Raw genomic sequence first — 21,333 nt, 5'->3', positions numbered from 1 at the left:
CTGGCAGGAATTGCAGAGTGTTGATTTTCTGAACCGCACTGCATAAAACTCCATTTATTCTTCCACATCCCTCCTGCTCACTGGAGAGTCTGGAGTGCTGAGCCAAAGTCTCCCTTCTGGCAATGTGCAGGCACGCCTGGAGGAAAGCTCCTGCCATCCCTGGCACTGTCCTGCAGTGCCAGGCAAGCAGCAGGGCCTGAGCCAGCAGAGCCTGAGCTCCATCAGTCCCTCCTCACACCACAGTGTTTGGAGCGTTAAAAAGAAAAAGAACCAATTAATGAGACTGATCTGTTGCATTATGAACACACTGGAAGCTGAGGGGGGCAGGGGTTCATTTCTCAGTGTAGGAAATGACTGTTTGTGTATCCTGTCTTCTGCACACCCCTCTGGGCTGTAAAGCTGGAGGCTTTTCTCTTTGCTCCAGACTAAATTGCCCTGAGTATTCACTGCCTGTATCTATTACCAAAAATGATGTGTTCCAAGCTCACTCTCTTTTTTCTTTCTTTTTTTTTTTTGGAGGAGAAAAGGGGAAGAGAGAGAGAGAGAATCCCCAGATCAGTGAGTGAAATCATTCACAGCTATCCTCTTTTATAGAAAACAAATCCATTTCCCACCTCCCCACACCCCACATTGTCGCTGCTGCATTATCTGCACGAGCCAGGCATTGGCAAGGAGACAGGGGAAAATGACAGGACATTGTAAGAGAATTTAATGAAGTGCCTGCAAATATTGTATCCCAATAAATGCAGTGAATAATGCAGGAGCTCGTTCCAGGTCCCTTCAGACAGAGACCATTGTGTGAGCAGCACGGCCCAGGGCTGGGATGGCTGGGGAGCACAAAGGTGCCACTGTGGCACATGGCAGAGCAGGACAATGGGCACTCAAGGGCCCCACTGCACTGCAGCAACCCCTGAGGCCAGCAAGAAAGGAGCAGGGGGAGGAGGAGAAGCGTCAGCCTTTCTGATCCCAACCATTTGCTTCTGCTTGGGCTGGAGGAAAGGGGCTGATCCCAGCCCTGCATCTCAGAGCTCCTGGGGACACCCTGGGGCTGCCACTGCCACTCACCCCTGCCTGTCCTTAGAAATGTCCCCTCAGATCCGTCCCGGTGCCACAGGGACACAGAGCAGAGCACAGAGACCCCGGCACTGCCGGGCTCCCCATGGCTGTGCCTCCTGGCCCTGCAGGCACCTGGGGACATCACAATTCCCTGGCTCTTGGTGAAACACCTCTGGATCCTCTCTCTGCATGGGGAACACTCACAAAGGTGTAGAACATCTCTGGGTCCTCTCTCTGCATGAGGAACACTCACAAAGGTGTGAAACACCTCTGGGTCCTCTCTCTGCATGGGGAACACTCACAAAGGTGTAAAACACCTCTGGGTCCTCTCTCTGTGCAAGAAGAACCCTCACAAAGGTGTGAAACACCTCTGGGTCCTCTCTCTGCACGGGGAACACTCACAAAGGTGTAAAACACCTCTGGATCCTCTCAGTGCACAGGGAACACTCACAAAGGTGTAAAACACCTCTGGGTCCTCTCTCTGCATGGGGAACCCTCACAAAGGTGTGAAACACCTCTGGATTCCTCTCTCTGCACGGGGAACACTCACAAAGGTGTAAAACACCTCTGGATCCTCTCTCTGCCTGAGGAACTCTCACAAAGGTGTGAAACACCTCTGGATCCTCTCTCTGTGCAAGAAGAACCCTCACAAAGGTGTGAAACACCTCTGGGTCCTCTCTCTGCACGGGGAACACTCACAAAGGTGTAGAACACCTCTGGATCCTCTCTCTGCATGGGGAACACTCACAAAGGTGTAGAACACCTCTGGATTCCTGTCTCTGCCTGAGGAACCCTCACCCAGGAGTGGCACTGCCTTTGGGGACAGCACTGAGCACTCAGCTCATGCCCTCTGCTGTCCCAGCAGGCTGCTCCAGCTGTGCCAGGAACAGTGCCAGCACAAAGCCAGGTGGGGACCAGCAGCAGGAACCTTCAGAGCTCTTACCTTGCCTGTACACACCCTGTGTGCCCCTGCTCTCATTTTGTCTGATTCTCAGCCCCCCAGGTCTGGCAGGGAGAAATCAAATGGTTGGCACTGACCCACCCCCTCCAGCTGTGCCACCCCCAGCTCCAGGGCATCCTCCCCTCCCTGGGGACAGTCCTGACCCATCCTGCTCCATCCAGCCTCTCCCAATCCAGCTGCAATTCCCTGCCAGCTTTACTTGCAAATTCCCTCTGTGCCCAGCTCATGCTAAGAACCTTAATATTCCTGCAGATTCAGAAAGGGGATTTCCAACAAGCATTAGGAAAATTAAACTTCTCAAGAGCTGTCTCAATCTGACAAGCTATTTCTGGTCTTTAAAGGACAGTAAGTGAAAATATTAAAGTGGGGGTGGGGAAGCTGTAGTAAGCAAAGGATGAATTAGAGGCAGAAACGAGGGCAGGCAGTGCTGGATGTACCTGAGGCACCCAGATGTGAATTCAGAGCCACAGAAATACAGGAGTGTGAGTTGTTTAGGGCCTCCTGCTGCCTTGGAATAGAAAATCACCATCTCCCAGCCCTTGCTGCATCCAAAGCCAGAGCAGCTGATAAGACTGAGTGTGAGAGGCACGAATGGGTGTGAGAGGCATTAATGGGTGTGAGAGGAGAGCATCTCCCTCGGGGACAGGGGCATCTCCCTTGGGGACAGGGGCATCTCCTTTGGGGATTGGGGCATCTCCCTCGGGGATTGGGGCATCTCCCTTGGGGACTGGGGCATCTCCCTTGGGGACAGGGGCATCTCCCTCGGGGATTGGGGCATCTCCCTTGGGGACAGGGGCATCTCCCTTGGGGATTGGGGCATCTCCCTTGGGGACAGGGGCATCTCCCTTGGGGACAGGGGCATCTCCCTTGAGGACTGGGGCATCTCCTTTGGGGACTGGGGCATCTCCCTTGGGGACTGGGGCATCTCCCTTGGGGACAGGGGCATCTCCCTCGGGGATTGGGGCATCTCCCTTGGGGACTGGGGCTTTGCATTCACCCAGGGCCCCTTGGGCAGCAGGCTGGGAGCTCCTGGCTAACCCTGCACCCTCCCACCAGGCCATGGGCTCTGGGCAAGGGGGACAGGGAGGGCACAGCCCAGACCTCCCAGGCTGGCCTGGGGGCTCTGGGCTCACCAGAGCTCCTGCTGGAGGTGGCACCAGTGCCCCCGGTTTGGGCTGGTCCCAGGGCTGGGCTGGGTGCACCTTCCCAGTCCCAGGGATTTCTGTGTGTCCTGCTGCTCCCTTCCCAACAGGGAGGCTACAAAATGCCCTCGAGTCCCAGCTGAGCCACCCCTGTCCCCTTTGGCTCCTTTCTGCCCCTCTCTGCTGCTCTCCCTTCGTGCCTCCCCTCCGGAGCTGCCCAGCCCACAGCCAGGGGAGGAGAGGCTGTTTATAGCCCAGGGCACTGCAGGGGAGGCTGAGAAGCGGATCCAGCCTCCCAAGATGTAACGGTGTGACTCTGAAGGAGGAGATGATGTTATTTTCTTTAGGAGCATCACAGTGGCAAAATTTAGCTGTTTGCAAATTTCTCAGTAGCGTGGCCTGACTCTTGCTCTAAACCTGGAAACTTCCCCTGGCTTGAGGCTGATTTGTGTGGTGATGCTCAGCCTGTCTGTCTGTCCTCCCTCTTCCTTGCAGCAATCGTTCCCAGCAGTCTCACAGATGATATTACAGCCGGGGTAAAGAGCAGCCCTGCAATCAAAGCCCCTCCTCACAGGTGGGAGGGGGGGACACCAGCTCTGCAGAGGATGAGGGGACAAAACAATGAGAAGAGATGATTAAAATGCTATGGTTCTTCAGGGGCTGGGGTGATTGTGCAAGGACTGTGCAGTGCAATGGAAAAATCCTCCTGAGCCTGCACTTGCAGCCTGCCAAAAATGCCCCTCCATCTGCATCAGCTGCTCTTGCAAAGACAATTCCTGAGTGCTGTGTTAAAGTCAAGGCTGTGTGGAGAGCTTGGCACAGACCTGATCGATAGACAGGATTTTCCACTGTTGCAGAATACTTTGCAGGCTGGCAGCACTTATTTAAGGCAGGAACACAAGAGGGACTGGTTTGACCTTGGTGTCCTGCTGGGCAGCACAGGAGGGAATGCCAAACTCTAAAAGCAGAGCTATTGATTAGGCCTGGGAGAGGGGAGTGATGCAAGAAAGTTGTAAAAAGTTATTCATGGCCAAGAGGAGCACAGTGATTTAGGGTTTGGCTTGATGGTAGCAGGATGGAAAATGTGTGTCCACAGACACCAGAGAAAGATTTGCTGAGGAAAGAGGGAGGCATGAGGTACAACTGAACAGGGGGTGAGCTCTTCATGGATACAGAGGAGGCTGGGCTGGACCCAGGCAGGGCTCAGGGAGGGTGCAAGCACAGCCCCCTTCCTTCTGTCCTTATTTCTGCTCCACTCTGCCCTTACTGAGCTCAGGGAAATGCTGCCAGTGGGACTCAGTCATCTCTGCCCTCTCATATTACCAGGGCTGAGCAGTGAAGCTCCTTGGATTGCTTCTTCTGCCATTAGTGCATTAACTGACTGTAGGAAGCTCTAATTGAATTCCTAGGAACACAGGCCTGAACATGAACAAGCATGGTCCTGTTACACTTCAGAGCTGCAGCCTCCTGCTGCTGGAGACACTGACCTGGGCTCTGCCAGCTGCCACAGGGAGATGGAGGCACCCAGGCAGGGCCAGGCAGCGAGGACAGGCTGGGGAATCCAGGCACAGGGAGCTGGAACCAGCATGGATAGGCTGGGGAATTCAGGCACAGAGAGCTGGGGAATTCAGGCACAGGGAGCTGGAACCAGCATGGACAGAACAGAGCTGGGGAATCCAGGCACAGGGAGCTGGAACCAGCATGGACAGGGCTGGGGAATCCAGGCACAGGGAGCTGGGGAATTCAGGCACAGAGAGCTGGGGAATCCAGGCACAGGGAGCTGGAACCAGCATGGACAGACCAGAGCTGGGGAATCCAGGCACAGGGAGCTGGGGAATCCAGGCACAGGGAGCTGGGGAATCCAGGCACGGGGAGCTGGCACCAGGCAGAGCTGGAGCAGGGTCTGTGGCTGCACAGGGGCCTGGCAGGAGCCCCCATGAGCACCCAGAGCAGTTCAGCAGGGAGCCACGAGCTGGGGCTGTGCAGGCCAACGTGACACTGGTGTCCCTGCAGGCTCCCAGGGCAGGACCTGTCCTGTGCAATCCAGCAGCCACCTTGGCCATGTGGTGGGGATCTCCTAATGAGCACTGGCAGTACACACAGCACAGGAGCACTGCTGCTTCTCCAGCCATTAATATTACATCCATGGGCTGCTTAATTTGCTGCTCCTCACGGAGCTGGAGCAGGGAGCCTGCATAATGAAGCATTTGTTGACAGAGGTCTTCATATCACATCAGCAAGAAGGGAGAAAATGATCCTGTTGCAGGCACACGTGCTTGACTCGAGTGACCTTGGCCCTTCTGATGCTGCTGAGGATGAGCAGGGCCCGGGTGCTCTGCTCTTCTCAGGCCATTAGTGCTGCCAGCCTGGAACTTCACCTGTTTAAGCTTCCAAAGAGCACATCCCTGATTGCACTGGCAGGAGCATTATTGCTGCATGAGGAAGGTGATGGGTGTTGGCAGCCAAACGCTGCTCAGAAAGGTGCTTAAGCAGATGGCTGGGTAAGGGCACAGGCAGGGCCCACCTGGGAGCTCTCAAACAGAAATGAACTGGAAGCAGAACACAAATCCTGTCCCCTCAGCACTTTGCAGTGATAGCCAACCTTGGTTTAGAGCTCTCCTGTGCTCAGGGGACAGCTCAAGCTGCAGCCAGACAGGGCAGGGGGGGATGGCTGGTGCTGCATGGGCAGCTTGGGCTGGCACCTTGTACCTGTCCTGCAGGACACACCTGTGTGCAGGACACCCCTGTGCTCACCCCTGTGCTCACCCCTATGCTCAGGGCACCCTGTGTGCAGGACACCCCTGTGCTCACCCCTGTGCTCAGGGCACCCCTGTGCTCAGGACACCCCTGTGCTCAGGGCACCCCTGTGTGCAGGAGGACACCCCTGTGATCACCCCTGTGCTCAGGGCACCCCTGTGCTCACCCCTGTGCTCAGGGCACCCCTGTGTGCAGGACACCCCTGTGTGCAGGACACCCCTGTGCTCACCCTTGTGCTCAGGGCACCCCTGTGCTCAGGACACCCCTGTGCTCACCCTTGTGCTCAGGGCACCTCTGTGCTCAGGACACACCTGTGCTCAGGACACACCTGTGCTCACCCCTGTGCTCAGGACACCCCTGTGCTCAGGACACCCCTGTGCTCAGGACACCTCTGTGCTCAGGACACCCCTGTGCTCAGGACATCCCTGTGCTCAGGACATCCCTGTGCTCAGGACATCCCTGTGCTCAGGGCACCCCTGTGCTCACCCTTGTGCTCAGGGCACCCCTGTGCTCACCCCTGTGCTCAGGGCACCTCTGTGCTCACCCCTGTGCTCAGGACACCCCTGTGCTCAGGGCACCCCTGTCCCCCCCCCCTGTGCTCAGGACACCCCTGTCCCCCCTGCCAGCCCCTGAGCTGAGCCCCTGTGCTGGGGAGGGCTGCCAGCAGGACAGCAGGACAGCTCTGAGTGCTGCTGGCACTGCTCTGCTGGCAGGGATGTGCGGCTGCAGGGCCCAGGGATGGGCTCTGGCACCACAATGAACATGTAGAAATGTGTGACAGAGGTCCTGGGCTTTCAGGACTAAATAAATTCATCTCTGGGAGTTTTCTTAATGCTGGAGGCAGTTTCTAAACGCACCATTTGGCAGCGGCAGCTCCTTCCCCGAGCGAATTCCTCAGTGATGCTCGCTGGACTTTGATCAATAGCAGGGAGCCCAGCCAGCCTCTCTCTTTCACTCATGCCACGGGTGAGAGGCTCTGCCAGGCTGCGCTGCCCGGGCCCTTCAGCCCTCACCGGGAGCTGCCACAGCACAACTGAGAGCTGCCAGTCCTGGAGAAACCCAGCACACACTGAGCTGAGCCAGAGCCTCTCCAGGGGGCTCATTTCGTTTACATCCCATTCATTACCGAAACGAGGTGTGAAAGTGGCTTCTAGAGCTACTTGGTGCAGGCTGCACAGAGATTTAATTCCTATTCTGGTTTTTAAAGGCAACTCCAGAGAAGTCTTGTTTCAAACCAATTATTTAGCTGCATTGCTCAGACTTTGAACTCTCTGGTGTTTAATGCAGCTGGGTCTAAACCACCATATATTTAAGACTGCTGAAGGGGAAGCTTTTAAAATGAAAGAAGAGAGTAAAGAACCAGCTTACCTGATTTATAGGACCATTGAGTTTCTGCTCCTGATTGTATTCATGCATAAAGTCTCTAAAAAGAACCAAACTGTATCAGATAAATCTTCTTTTTTTTAAAAAAACATGCCTCAATCAGTCTGCTCACAGGAAGAGAGACTCAAACATGAAAATAAGAGGCAACTGCACAGAAGAAAACAGTAAGGTAATTAATAACTCTCACAGGAGAGTGCTTGCTGTCAGCAGGGCTCTTTATCAGGTTCAAGAGATTGCCAGTGGGAGCCACAGCTGCAGAACGTTGTGTGTGTGCAGCACATCAACACCAGCACTGCTTTAGTGATGGGGAATAGGATTCAGGCCCTCTGTTTGCCAGCTGGGATCTCAGCTGATTGCCTGAAACACGGAATTCCTCCTGGGATGCTCAGGGGGCTTTGCTCAGCAGTGTGGGCTCTGTGCAGTACAAAAAGGGAATGTACACAACACCCCCTCCCAAAGATACACACATGCAGGATCCCTACAGGAACTTGATGTATTCTGCTAATTAGCAGATTAATTGGGGTGTTTGCTTGCATACAGGTGGCCACAGGTCACCCTCAGGATCCTGCACGGGGGGGTTTTGTCACGGATTTGCAGTGACTCTGGGCACATCACCTCACCCTGGGCTCCCCAGGTCAGTAAGGAACACACCTTGCTCAGAGCACGGCGAGGTCCATGGGAAAGAGCACTAGAAATAAACTGCATTATTTATAGCATTGCCCTGTGACAGTGGCCAGTTCCAGCTGCTGCACACACAGGCAGCTCTGAGCGAGCAGACAGGCACAGATCTGCTGCCAGGATCCCCAGTGCTGCAGCTGGAGGCTGCTTGTGCTCAGAGAACATCTCTGTGGTTTGTGCTGCCAGAGGAACTTGCTGTGAGTGGCTCCTGTTCCCCAGAGGCAGCTGAGGCAGCAATCTGATGGAGCAGCAATCTGATGGAGCAGCAATCTGATGGAGCAGGGCAGCTCTGGGCAGAGAAGGGTGTCAGCCTGCTCCCAGCACTGTCTGTACCTGCTCCTCCAGGGAGGGGACCGGCCACACGCTGGGGAGCCAAACCTGCACTCACACCTGGGCTCTGCTGGGCTCCAGAGACACCTGGGCACTGTCACCCTGCCTGCCTCCCTGCAGACACCACGTCCTGATGTGCAAAAAGCACCCAAAACAGCCCCAGAGCTGGAGGCAAGGCTGGGCTGGACCCGCAGGGAGGCTGCCAGGCCGTGCTGCAGCAGCAAGGCTGCTCACCTCACCTGGGAGCTCAGCCAGGCCTTGTCTGGAGCCTGCACTGTCCTGTCCTCACACCTCACCTGGTCCTGCACTGCTGCACCTGGTCCTGTGCTGTCACTGCTGCACCCGTCCTGCCCTGGGTCATCCAAGCCTTGAGCACAGGTGCTGTAAGAAAGCAAAGACCATCTGATCTCCAAAGTTTTGGGCACATTTGCTCTGTTTACTCACCTACTCCCTTAGAAGGTGTATAGCCAAAGGTGGATCTACCCAGAGGAGAAAAGCAGACCCTAAACCCACAAACTCACATATTGGGCTTTCAGGCTAGAAATAAAGCACGTGGATTTATTTGCAAATAGTTCCAAATCTTGTTAGGGTGACTTGGTGCACATACATTTGTAGCATGACAGGTTGTTGGGGCTGCACGTTGTCCCCCAGCACTGCCAATGCAATTCTGTGAGTGGATTGTGCCTCCTGCATCCATCCAAGCCCTCCTGTCTGTACTGCTGCCAGGCTTCTCAGGGCGAACCTCCTGACAGCCAAAGGAAAGAGGCGTGCGGAGTAGGGAAAAAAGATGAAGCCACTAAAATGCAAATTTTATTCACAGTTGGCATGTTTATAAATATATATATTACATTCTTACAATCTACAGTACATTCTAAATATAGAGGGATTCAATCTAAGTGTTTGTGGGAGGGCGGGTGTGTATTAAACTGAGCAACCTAGATTCAATCTTGGAAGACTTAACAAAAAGGGGGCAAGGACTGACTCCAGAAAATAAAGGGGAGCTTGAAATATTTTTCTATATCAAATCCATTACCTGGATTTTAGTTAGTGCTTTGGCACTTTGCCACTGGCCATTGGAGGCTGCTGTTGGACCTCACAAGAAATGTCCTGGTTTGAGGCTGGAGGGCACGTCGGGTCGGAAGGGTAATCACTGAAATCCTACTGTATGTACATCCTTATCAAGAAAACAGAAGATAATCATCACCCCTGGGAGAAACAAATGTTATCTGCTGAGTTTAGCTGTGCAGGGTTCAATGTTGAACGTGCAGCTCTCCCCTGCGACCTCCCAGCGCCCTCTAAACGTGCTGGGCTAAGGAGAGGGGGCACAAGGAACTGAAGACCCCCAGCTCCCCCAGGGCAGGGGATGGACCCAGAGGCAGCTGCTGGTGGTGGTGGCCAGTTCAGCACACGGGGCATTGAGCCCAGGGAGAGGGCCAGCTTGGGAAGGGACAGCAGGGAAGGCCAGGACAGCGTGGGACCAGCAGGAGCAGCCTTGGAGTGATGGGCTCAGGAGGGAAGGGAAGGGAAGGGAAGGGAAGGGAAGGGAAGGGAAGGGAAGGGAAGGGAAGGGAAGGGAAGGGAAGGGAAGGGACCACAGCTCCAAGGCTGACTGATCTGGGAAGTGCCCTCAGGATACCAGATGGGGAGCTCCAGGGAAAGAGCTGAGAATACAAATCCAGAACAGGACAATCAAACAAAGTGGGCTTTTAAAAATAGCTCATTCTCTCAAACTTTCCAAAAGACCTTCCTTAGGATGAGTGATAGTCTGAGTATAGATCATATCTTCTCCTATTTTACAAATTAAGAAATACCCAAAATTGGCTGGCAAAGTTTATTACCTTGGCATCTACTTAAAAAGAGAGTTTCAGTTTGAACTGTATCTGTGTATCCATTGTCAGTGCTTGGGAGGCAAACATGCTGGTTTGTAAACAGCCCAGTTACGCCTTTATCCCCTCCAGACTCTTTGGAACGCATGACTCCTCAGCTCTGGGAGCTGCTTCGTTCACTGTTGGTTTTTGTCAGCTTTAAATGAATGTTCCTGGATGGATATTCTCTGCACGTGGCCTGAACGACATGCTCTTCTCATGGATCTATTTATTCTGAGACCAATCTTTTGCTTTTAACCAAAGCTTGCAATATCGAACGGCAGAGCTGTGTGAGCTTTGTAATATCCAAACTGCACTGGAGTTTGTTATATTTATTGATTTCCTGGGAAAGCACAGAGAATGAGACTGCATTATTTTTCTAAGTTTTTTTTTCATGTTATCGTGTATCAAAAAACCACACACATCTCTCACTTCCATCTCTGAGCACAGAGAAGACTTGAATTTTAACAGCTGTCCAGGATCTCTGCTCTCCCAGCTGCTTTTGGGTGGCTTCTTGGGGCTCCAGTGAGTAATTATCCACCAGCTGATTCCTGTTAGAATACAACATTTTGCCCCACTACCCAAAATTAAAGGCAGAAGGTGAGTGAAAAACAAACAAACGAACAAACCAAACCAAAAAAGTCTTTTGTGTCTCATTACGCGTTTTCGTGTAACCTCTCCATGTAGTTTTTAAGCTCTTTGCACTCCCCCAGGTCCATGTCCTGGCAGACCCATTTAATGTCATCCTCATTACTCATCAAGATTGAGTTGACAGTTGGACAGCCATCGTCAGAGGAGATGGTGGTGAAGGTGGTGAATTTCACCCGTTTCCTCTTGGAGGTAGGAGAAGTGGTTGGCTCACTTTTCTGTTCTTTCCCTTCACTGAATGTGGACTCAGGAGACCTGAAGGACTGTCCATTGATGTTTTTGGTGGCAGTTGTGCTGAGGAGGTATTTGCTCTCCTCGTAGTCCACTCCCCTGTCGATGGCTGTGATTCTCTCATCCTGCTGGGATGAGAAGTTGATGTGATTCTCCAGCAGCTCTGTCCTGTTGCTCAGCCCAACCCAGTCATGAGAGTGGCTCATGCCCTCCTGCTCCTCAAAGGGCACCTGCTTGTTCCTGTACTTGAGAGCGAAGGTGATGCAGTTGATGAGGAACACCAGGATGGCCAGGCAGAAGACGCCCAGCAGGGCGTACATGCCGATCTCCAGGTCGCTGAGGCCGCGGGGGGACGGCACCAGCTCGCTGTCCTCCGCGTCCCCAGCAGCCCTGGGCAGATCCACCTGGGCAGGGAAGCTGGTGAAGTCCAGGGGCACGTTCTGGCTGGCGTCGTCCAGGAGGCTCTCTCTGTCCTCCTTCCTGCTCAGAACAGACCTGTGGGTGGTGGTGGCCCTGCCCTGCTCGTGGCCCATGGAGGAGCTGTAGTAGTGCCCGTCCCCTCTCTCCTGCCAGGGGCTTTTCTGGCGCCGCTCGCTGCCGTGGTTCTCCAGCTGGACACCCCTGTGCTTGCTGTCGCTGGCGTTGGGGTTGGCATCACCCTGCCCAAACTTGACCTTAATGCTGCCGCTTCCGACGGCCAGGATGCTCTTCCTTTTGGATTTCTGGCAGGATTCGCTGATCACCATCTCCACCTTCACCAGCGTGCCCTGGCCCTCGGTCTCAGCAGCAATCACAGGCCACTTGAATTTGGGGTCGTGGTGGATGGACACCACCTTCTCATCCAGAGAGGTGGCTGACAAGGAGAAGTCTTTGGAGTCATAAATATCCAGGGGCATGACAGATCCATCACTGAACTGGATCCAGCAGCTGATGGCTGCTTCCTGTAATACATAAAACAAACACAGACCCACTCAGAGTGATCCTCGAGGGAAATGTGCTCTGTTCTGGTCTGCTCCCACCTCCTCACAGGATCCACACACCATTAGTGATCAGAACAGAAATAAATAGGGAGAGCAGTGAAATTAATATCTTGCCAAGGCGTGAAGAGAAATACTGGGCTCAAACACTCGTTGATAATAAGATTGGTTTCCACAAAGGTGCTTAAAGGAGCTGTATCCCCTGGGCTCTGCAGAATCTACTTCAGCACCATAATAAATTGCATGTCAGGAAGCATTACCAGTGACTGAGATCATTTACTGTTGTGTATTTACATTAAAAAACCCCAACATTATTTCTAAACTGCTTAAAATACAAAGTCTCCTCTTATTACACAAAGCACATGTTAAAAGATGGCTAATACAGCAAACAGGTCCACACGTGACTCCACACCTTCACTCCTTGATTCCTGTCTCTCAAATTAAATTAGCAGATTGTATAAGCAGAGGAAACCAATCAGTTGCTTCTTTAGAAAACGGCCAGGGCAATTTTTATGCTTGTTAGCAATTAAAAGCAAGACAATAATAAAGTTTAATCTTGTGTCACAGCAATGCAGATTGTGTACTCCAGTGTGCACGGAGGCTTTCACTGAATGCCAATGAATCTGACCTGGGTACTAAGAACAAGCCTCATGCTGCAGCTTTCCTGGGATCCTTGACTTTTGGCTTCTAACTTGAAACATTTCAAAGTATTTTTGAATTTCAGAAAACATGTGCTCACCCATTTCTGAAAATCTGGTCCTCTAAGGACTCTCAAATGGCTATTAAAAATTGTTGTGCCACCTGAAAAACATCTTTGTATTCCTACATTGATCATTTACAGATAAAATTCTCCTGGAATCTCATTCCTGCTTCTGATGGTGTGAGCTGCCCTGGTTGGGGTATCTGCACTGGAGAATCCCCACCAGACAGACCTGGCTCCATCAGTGATTCTCTACTCTCTAAAATGAGCTTTTCTATGGCCAGAGTTGGGATCACCCTGCTGTGAGAGTCAGACTGACAGACAGACACCCAACCAACAAATCAACTTGTGAAAACCGTGAATATCAAAGTCCTGTTTCTTTAAATAAGCAGATTTTCATACAAGACAGCATTTACATTCTAACTCCACACATGTACAGAGAACAAACACATCATCCTTTAAACTGCTCACAGCACAAAGTCATTCACCTGTTCAGAGCATGGAGAACAAGCTTCCAGTCCTTTGGGATTGTAGGGTGCTGATTCTACTGGCCTGATTCTGAAATCCTCAGAGCCACAAAGCTCCCCTGCTTCAATGGGAGATTTGCTTCTGTCTCTATTTCAGGCCAGAGCCCTAAGACTTTGCTGACACTGTCATAAATCCCAGCTTTGTGTTTATTAATCTTTGGCTGTTTCTTGAAGGCTGCATAGAATTTATGACATCAACTCTCATCCTCCCACTGTGTTGCTTAAACCTGCATAATCATTTAATAATTTTGCATTGCTTTGCTTATAGGGACTGCTCTGAAAATCCTGTCCTGAGCATTGGAGGGACTCAGCTGCCTTTGAAAGCAGAGCCAGCCCTGCCAGACTGGGGGCACACAGTTTCCTCTCTGGTTTTTGTGGATCCCGGACTGCAGCCCTGCATGCAGAGAAGGATCTGTCCAGACTCCATTTCTGGGGGCTGAAATGCCTGAGCTGGGCACACAGTGGGGCTGACTGGCACCAAGCCCTGCCCTGGGCTGGGCACACATTGGGGCTGACTGGCACCAAGCCCTGCCCCTGGGCACACAGCGGGGCTGACTGGCACCAAGCCCTGCCATGGGCACACATTGGGGCTGACTGGCACCAACTCCTGCCCTGGGCTGGGCACACATTGGGGCTGACTGGCACCAACCCCTGCCCCTGGGCACACATTGGGGCTGACTGGCACCAAGCCCTGCCATGGGCACACATTGGGGCTGACTGGCACCAACTCCTGCCCTGGGCTGGGCACACAGTGGGGCTGACTGGCACCAAGCCCTGCCCCTGGGCACACATTGGGGCTGACTGGCACCAAGCCCTGCCCATGGCTGGGCACACATTGGGGCTGACTGGCACCAAGCCCTGCCCCTGGGCTGGGCACACAGTGGGGCTGACTGGCACCAACCCCTGCCCCTGGGCACACAGTGGGGCTGACTGGCACCAAGCCCTGCCCTGGGCTGGGCACACAGTGGGGCTGACTGGCACCAAGCCCTGCCCTGGGCTGGCCTCAGGGCACTTTGTCCAGCCCCCTGTGCCATGGATGAGCTCACTGGCCTTCCCTCCACCTGCCTGCCATCGATTCCTTCACTCCTGGAACACTACACAACTTTATCACCCTATACAGACAGCAGCTCTGCATTATTTCTCATCCTGCATCCCAAGGAAAATGAGGATTTAAATTCACTCCATGATGAATTAAAGCACCCCAGCAGCTGGCCAAACTTCAAATGGGGATGCCATTTGCCTTTAAAGCTCAGAACCTGCTTAAGTGTTAAGAGCCCAGTGCATCCTTGATGAAAGTCCCAGACTGATGGATTTGGTTTGGAAAAACAAGTTTACATTTCAAATGCGTGCAGAAGCACAAGGACAAATGCCAAGCAGGGACTGATGAGGACATGGCAAAGTCCAAAAGCCCTTGGTAACTGTTGGTTCCCTAATAAAGGAACTAAGAGTAATAAGGGAAAAAATGGTTTATGAAATCATGAATCAGGAAATGAGTCAGTGATGCTGATTCATATTCTAGTAATGGATCAGAATGAAAGGGATGCTCCCTGACTTCTTAAAGTGCTCACGGGAAGTGACTAAAGGAGGAAGAGTCTGGCACAACACGAGCACTTTCTCGTGTACAGGTGGAATGAAAGGGATGATTTGGATACCTGTGGTGGGAGGCTGAACATGGCAGGATATCCTGGGATCCAGAGGGTGCTGGATGGGACAGAAAAGGCACCGTGTGTGTGTGTGTGTGTGTGTGTGTGCAAGGGCACTGTGGTGCTCAATTCTGACACAGCACTGCCCATTATTTATGGATCAGCCTTGGCAGGAGGGGCTGTTAAAACACAGTGCCCTTTTTGTGCCCTCTTTGTGTTGCTGTTCAGGACCCTTGGTGGCCTTCAGGAAAGTGCCATGCACAGAATGTTTCGTTAGCACACTGTGAGTACAGCCCTGCTCAGTTCCAGCAGCTGCTGGCAGTGTCAGAGGCAGGGCCTCAGAGCAGCCCAGCTGGGCACAGACCTGCTTTGGGGACTGCAGCAGCTCCTGTGCCACTGCGGTGGCAAAGATGGCCCTGTTGCTGCCCGGGCTGAGCTGCAGAGAGAGGGACAGTCCTGTCACCAGCTGCACTCCCAGGTCAGTTATTGTCACCTTCTCGTCCAGGACTGTCACTGTCTTCTCAGCCAAGATGGCATCTGAAAGGGGGGACAGGATCTGGAAAGGAGAACTGCAGTTACCAACAGCCATTTTGTACAGCACCACTGAAATAACTGCACAGGATTCATGTGACACACATCAGGGATGTTTTTGGGAATGGGATTTCTCTCAGCAGACACTATTAAAATATGATTCAAAAGGGCTACTCACATTTTGTAACTCTTCTGCAATAACAGGGGCCTTCTAACACCTTTTACCTGTGCAACTGTGATCAGCTGTGCCTCTCCCCTCTGCAATGTGCCAACATCTGCTTCAGATGGGCTGTCTGTAAACGTAATTACCACATCTGCCTCACATGTAGTAACTAGCTGTAAATGTAATCTTCATGTAAAATTTAAGTATTTGATTAATCCTCATGTTTTGAGGTGGCATAAATATAATGTAGGCTGTAGATTTTTATAAAATCCACTGAATAAATGGTATTTATTTCTGTCCTGTGGAAAGGAAGGGTAATGTATTGCTACAACAACCTCTCATGGTACTGAATGCAAAATTGACAGAGAGAATTTGTTTTGGTTAAGAAAATACACAGAGAGGTCAGTGCAGTGATACATGACATCCACGGTGCTCATTAGCAGAGAGCTGGATTTAATGATCCATACAGAGCATTTCTGAAGCAGCTCACAAGAGGTATTCTTTAAATATAACTTGCTCTCAGATTTTACCCTTGGATTTTTCTTTCCACAGTTTTATGTACATTGGCTAGAGCACTGTAAATTCCAGAGCTTTAGAAAGGCAGTCAGAAAAGCTCTGCAGATTTTGCAGAAAGTCAAAAACCTCAAATCCCATTTCTCCAGCCTTGACAACCTCGTTATCGACAGGTGTGCTGCTTGTTTTCTGCTTTGACAGCATGGGATGATAAGCATGTTTGGAGAGAGATTTTCTTCCTGTTCTAGTGTTTGTTAACACGTATTCTACTTCAGTATCACTGAAATAATCTCTCTCCCCATCTCCTTTTCCTTTTCTTTTAATTAATATTTGGATTAGTATTCCAGTCTTAGTTCCTTAACCTGGATAATTTTCACTTTACCCTTTGCTCTGTAGGGCAGGCTGGGAGAACACTGAGCTGTTCCAGCAGCTGCATGCCTTGTGATCAAATCTGGCTCCAGGTTCAGAAGCAGCCTTAGACAAAAATAATCAGAAAAAGCCTCCCAATAGACAGCCTGGATTAAATTAAATGAAACTGTGATCTACTACACTTTGGGGCAGCAGATAAGGAGAGAAAACCATCTCTGCCATGTCTTCTAGTTCTTGCTCCAATTCTGTTCCATTCAGAAGCTCATGGCTCCAGTTTCTGTTGTTAATGCTGGACCACCCATGGGTGGGGAGGGGAGTTGAGGGAGGGACAGAACACACCAGTGACCTCCCTAGCTGGATTGTTTAGGGGAATTAAGGCAGGAACAGAGCACATCAGTGATCTCCCTACCTGGATGGTGGTTGGGAATTAAGGCACAAACAGAGCACATCAGTGATCTCCCTACCTGGATTGTGTAGGGGAATTAAGGCACAAACAGAGCACATCAGTGATCTCCCTACCTGGATTGTGCAGGGGAATTAAGGCATGAACAGAACACATCAGTGATCTCCCTACCTGGATGGTGGCAGGGGAATTAAGGCAGGAACAGAGCACATCAGTGATCTCCCTACCTGGATGGTGGCAGGGGAATTAAGGCACGAACAGAGCACATCAGTGATCTCCCTACCTGGATGGTGGCAGGGGAATTAAGGCAGGAACAGAACACATCAGTGATCTCCCTACCTGGATGGTGGCAGGGGAATTAAGGCATGAACAGAACACATCAGTGATCTCCCTACCTGGATGGTGGTTGGGAATTAAGGCACAAACAGAGCACATCAGTGATCTCCCTACTTGGATTGTGGTTGGGAATTAAGGCACAAACAGAGCACATCAGTGATCTCCCTACCTGGATGGTGGTTGGGAATTAAGGCACAAACAGAGCACATCAGTGATCTCCCTACCTGGATGGTGGTCATGCCCAGCTCCAGCCCCACCAGGACCTGTCCCTCGTGCAGCTGGGCGATCCTGGGCTCCTCCACCTGCATGAAGTCCCTGACCAGGTGGGTGATGTCCAGCTGCCAGTCTGAGCCCAGCAGGAAGCTGAGCTGGGCCCCGGGCTCGGGGGGCTCGGCCACGAACTGGGTGAGCACCCTGACCATGGCGTGCTGGTACTGCAGGGTGCAGCCCCTGCCCCTGCGCTCGTCCTCGTCCTCGTCATCGCTGTCCCGCGTGGGCCTGGGGACAGCAAGGGGACAGGGTCAGCTGTGCTGAGAGCTGCTGCTGACCTCAGCCTGCAGCCTGCTCCTGCAGCTGCTTCCTTCAGCTTCTCCCACTTTTATCCTGTTTCCCGTGTTCATAACTCAGAAACAGCACTTGAGACCATCTCTGGCCTCCCAGCTTTGCCACCACACTGTCCTCCCCAAGCATCTTCCATTGTTTTCCATGTCAAGTCCTTGCTTTCAGGACCTTCACACTTCTTTTCTCTCTGGATCTTCCCATAAACATCTTGGTGTTGCCATGGAAATCTCCTCTGCACCTACACACACATCCCTCTCTGTACAGCACAATTTGAAATCGCATCTCCACCAAAATGTCTTTGCTCTGATGCTAACAGAAACCTGTAATAAATGGCTTCATTTGCAGGTGGGAATACCAAGCACCTCCTTTATCAACTTGTTCCTCTTGTTCTTAATAACACTGACAAGAGATGCAGCCAGTTCTGACCTGCTTCATCCACCCTGTGTCCTGTGGGCACTGACAGTGTCTGGGAGCTCTGTGTCCTGACTGTGGGGCACTGATCAGTGCCACCGCACCCCACGGGGGTGTGGAGCAGCTCTGTGCTAATTGTGACACTGGCAGTGGATCCAGGAGCTGCAGGACCTGTGAGCAGGCTGGAGACCGGCCAGCCCTGCCAGAGCTGCCTCCTGCTGATGTCTCCTTGCTGCCTCGTGCCTGATCCTGCCTAACCTGACCAATTGGCTCTTCCCATCTCAGTCATTAGTGCTACAAAAGGTAATTGATTTCCAATCCAGGTTCATGCATCTGCAGCTTCCATTTCCCTTACAAGTCCAGTGCAGGAACCTATTGAATAAATGTCTGGTGACCTTCAAATTTACAGCAGAATTGCATTAAGGCCAAATGAGCATGTTCAGATCCAGAGGCCCTGACAGGTCCCTGGCAAGTGAACATCCTGTAATGAAACTTACCTCTTATTAGAGATGATGGGGACTCTCCAGCCCTTGATCTGATTGAGTTCTGTGTCAGAGACCTCTATCTGCAGCGGGAGACGAGGAATCCACACTGTCATCTCCAAAGGGGCACTCAGGTGCTGGTAAGTGAAATTAACCACGACATTCACTTTGCCTTTCATTTCCTTCCCGTTGACAAAGACATAGTCACACCTGTCAGAAACCTGAAAATAAAAAGGAGAAGGAAAAAAAATTAATGAGTCTCTTCACTAATTATAAAGTTCACCACATGCTGGGTAAGTGAGTGGGAGGAAGAGAAGGGATCTAGGTTTAAACTAGCTCCAGGTTCAGAGGACAACATGGAATAATGAGAAAGGTGCCTGGTGTGCCCTTAATAGCCTGTGTAATTCAGCATCACTTTAAGAGGCTGATTTTTCCTGCTGTAAACATTCTGGTATAATCTCAGATAAGGGAGCAGCTTTTTCTTGGTCCTTAATTCCCACTCCAGAGAAGGCTCCTCTCCTCTCCCCACAGCCCAGACTCCCCAGCCCTCCTGCTCTCCCTGAGAGCCCACAGAACCCCCTCAGCTGGGGAGGAGCGGGTGAGGGCTGCACTCAGCCCTGAGAAGGGACAGATCTCTCTGATCCACCCCAGAACGGGACAGAGCTCTTCAGGAGTCCTGCCACAGGTACCAGGCCGTGAGGGGGGTGCTCACAACCACAGCTCCTCCCAGGAAGGGCTCCGGGCTGGCCAGGGCACAGCTCCAGCCCTGCTGCCAGCCTGGCAGAGCGCTGCAACAGGAGCCAGCCCCGCTGGCCCTCCATTTATCACCTGCAGCTCGGGACATCAATATTGCAGAGACTTCCTAAATCTCACTCGAGCAATTTAGCAGAAACTGCGAGGATCTAGGTGAGCTGACAGGACCTGTTCATTACAGTTAGTTAAAATATATGAGTGAATGTACACGTCAAATAATTTATTAACTACCACTTTACCGTGCTGATGATCTGAAGGAATGATCTATTAGAACCCTGAGCTCTTTTCACAATCCATTACCAGCCAGACCTTCTATTCCATTCCATCAATGTATTTCATACTTCTCACTCTGCAATCTATAGTCTCGTCCTTGTCTGAGTTTAATGCCATTTTCTACTTTTCTGTTTAAATGCTGAATGAATTTAAATCGTATTTAAATATCACCAGCTTTTGTAGGATAATTGTAGGATAACATCATTATCTTTAAATAACAACAACCCCCTCACAGACAGACCCATAGCAAATGCATTTCCATCCTGGCTTGTCTGAGCCCAGGTGACACACCAAGAAAAGGTTATCATGGCTCTTGCAGCGTCTCCCTTCCAAGCCACCTCTGCTTTAAGGTCAAACTCCTGAGTTGCTCTTGGTTTCAGCAGCAGAGTAAGGAGTTTGTTTACAGGCAGATTTATGGGGTTTGTGTCTCAGGTGAGCCTGCTTTCAAGCTGAGCTCCTGCACTGCCATGGCAGCTGCTGGGTCCTGCACGTCCCCTGGGTGTGCCCTGCGTGTCCCTGGTGTCCCCATGTATCCCCTGGGTGTGCCCTGTGTGTCCCTGGTGTCCCCTGCCCTGCACTTCACCAGGGCAGCTGGGCCCGGTGTCACTGCCTGAACAGTGACTTTTGGTGGGATTTTGCTGCTGGTTTTACTGGTCCGTGAGCTTGTGAAGAGCAGCTCAGCCACAGGGGCTGGAACTCAGCACAGACTCTCCCAGGCCACAGACACAAATGCTGAACTGTGCTGGGCAGAGATGGCAATCAGACTCTCAGATTCTAAACTCATTAATGCTCGAGCAATAACAAGAGAGAGAAAATTTGGCAGGCAAACAGACCTGGATTCCAACTTTATGAGGGTTCACTGCACAAAGAGAGCTATAAAAAGAATCCATCCCTAAAAGACTACTGTATGAATGATTAAATAGATACCATGACCTTGTGCCTTCAAGATTATGATTTACAGAACAAACTGATGGTCAGGAAGAAGCGCCTGCACTGGGATTCCTGCTGGTGCCTGTTTCCCTGGCTGTGGGTGAAGCCAGCAGCACGGTGAGCTCACTGAGGCAGCCCTCCCTGCCCAGACCAATGGGCAGCACTGCTCTGCTGCAGCTCGCATGCAGACCCAACAGAGCAACAGCAAAACACGGGGCAAAGTCCAGAACATGCTCATAAATCAGCCAGCACAGGCAGAAGCAGGTCCCAGTGGGCAGAGAGATCAGCCAGGCCCTGCTCCTGCAGCCACATCTGAGCCTTCATCTCCAGCACGAGGGAAGGGCCAAAAACACACAGGGGGAGCAGAGAACCAAAATATCTCCTGAGATTGTGTTCTCAGAGCTGTGAACGGGGCAAGAGGGCTCTGGCCTGGCCCAGCTCCGCTCCTGGGGCACATCAGGGGCGGCCTGCAGCAGCCTGGGCACACACAGCCACTCCAGAAAGCCACTGAGCACCTTGGAAATGCAGCAGAGCTCAAAGGGGCTGGGGAAAGGTGGGGGATTTGTGGGGAAAGCCAATCTGTTTCCTTCCCAAAACCCAGGGACTGCCCCCATCTCTCATTTCCCCTCCTCCTGCCTTTGGGTTCTGCTATCCCAGAGATGCCAGCTCCAGCTTTCAGCAAAGGTGACAAGGCATCAAGAGACAAAGAG

The 21,333-nt window shown here is 51.9% G+C and overlaps 1 protein-coding gene across 3 annotated transcripts in view; it reads right to left on the bottom strand.

Annotated features, from left to right (window-relative positions):
• Positions 1–9,095: 9,095 nt before the first annotated feature.
• The window catches only part of TMEM132D (transmembrane protein 132D), a 192,079-nt gene continuing 179,841 nt past the window's right edge, over positions 9,096–21,333 (bottom strand). For all 3 annotated transcript variants that reach the window (XM_036393398.2, XM_036393397.2, XM_054516786.1), the window contains 4 exons: positions 18,683–18,888; positions 17,438–17,711; positions 15,263–15,454; positions 9,096–11,992 (listed from right to left, as the gene is read on the bottom strand). In XM_036393398.2, the coding sequence (XP_036249291.1) occupies positions 10,829–11,992; positions 15,263–15,454; positions 17,438–17,711; positions 18,683–18,888 (1,836 nt within the window). In that variant the 3' untranslated portion in view covers positions 9,096–10,828. The remainder of the gene's footprint in view (positions 11,993–15,262; positions 15,455–17,437; positions 17,712–18,682; positions 18,889–21,333) is intronic.

This window comes from Molothrus ater, chromosome 18, assembly GCF_012460135.2.
Source record: "Molothrus ater isolate BHLD 08-10-18 breed brown headed cowbird chromosome 18, BPBGC_Mater_1.1, whole genome shotgun sequence".
NCBI classification, from domain to species: Eukaryota; Metazoa; Chordata; class Aves; order Passeriformes; family Icteridae; genus Molothrus; species Molothrus ater.
The sequence above is the reverse complement of the archived record's forward strand: the minus strand, read 5'-3'. Positions and strand labels throughout refer to the sequence as shown.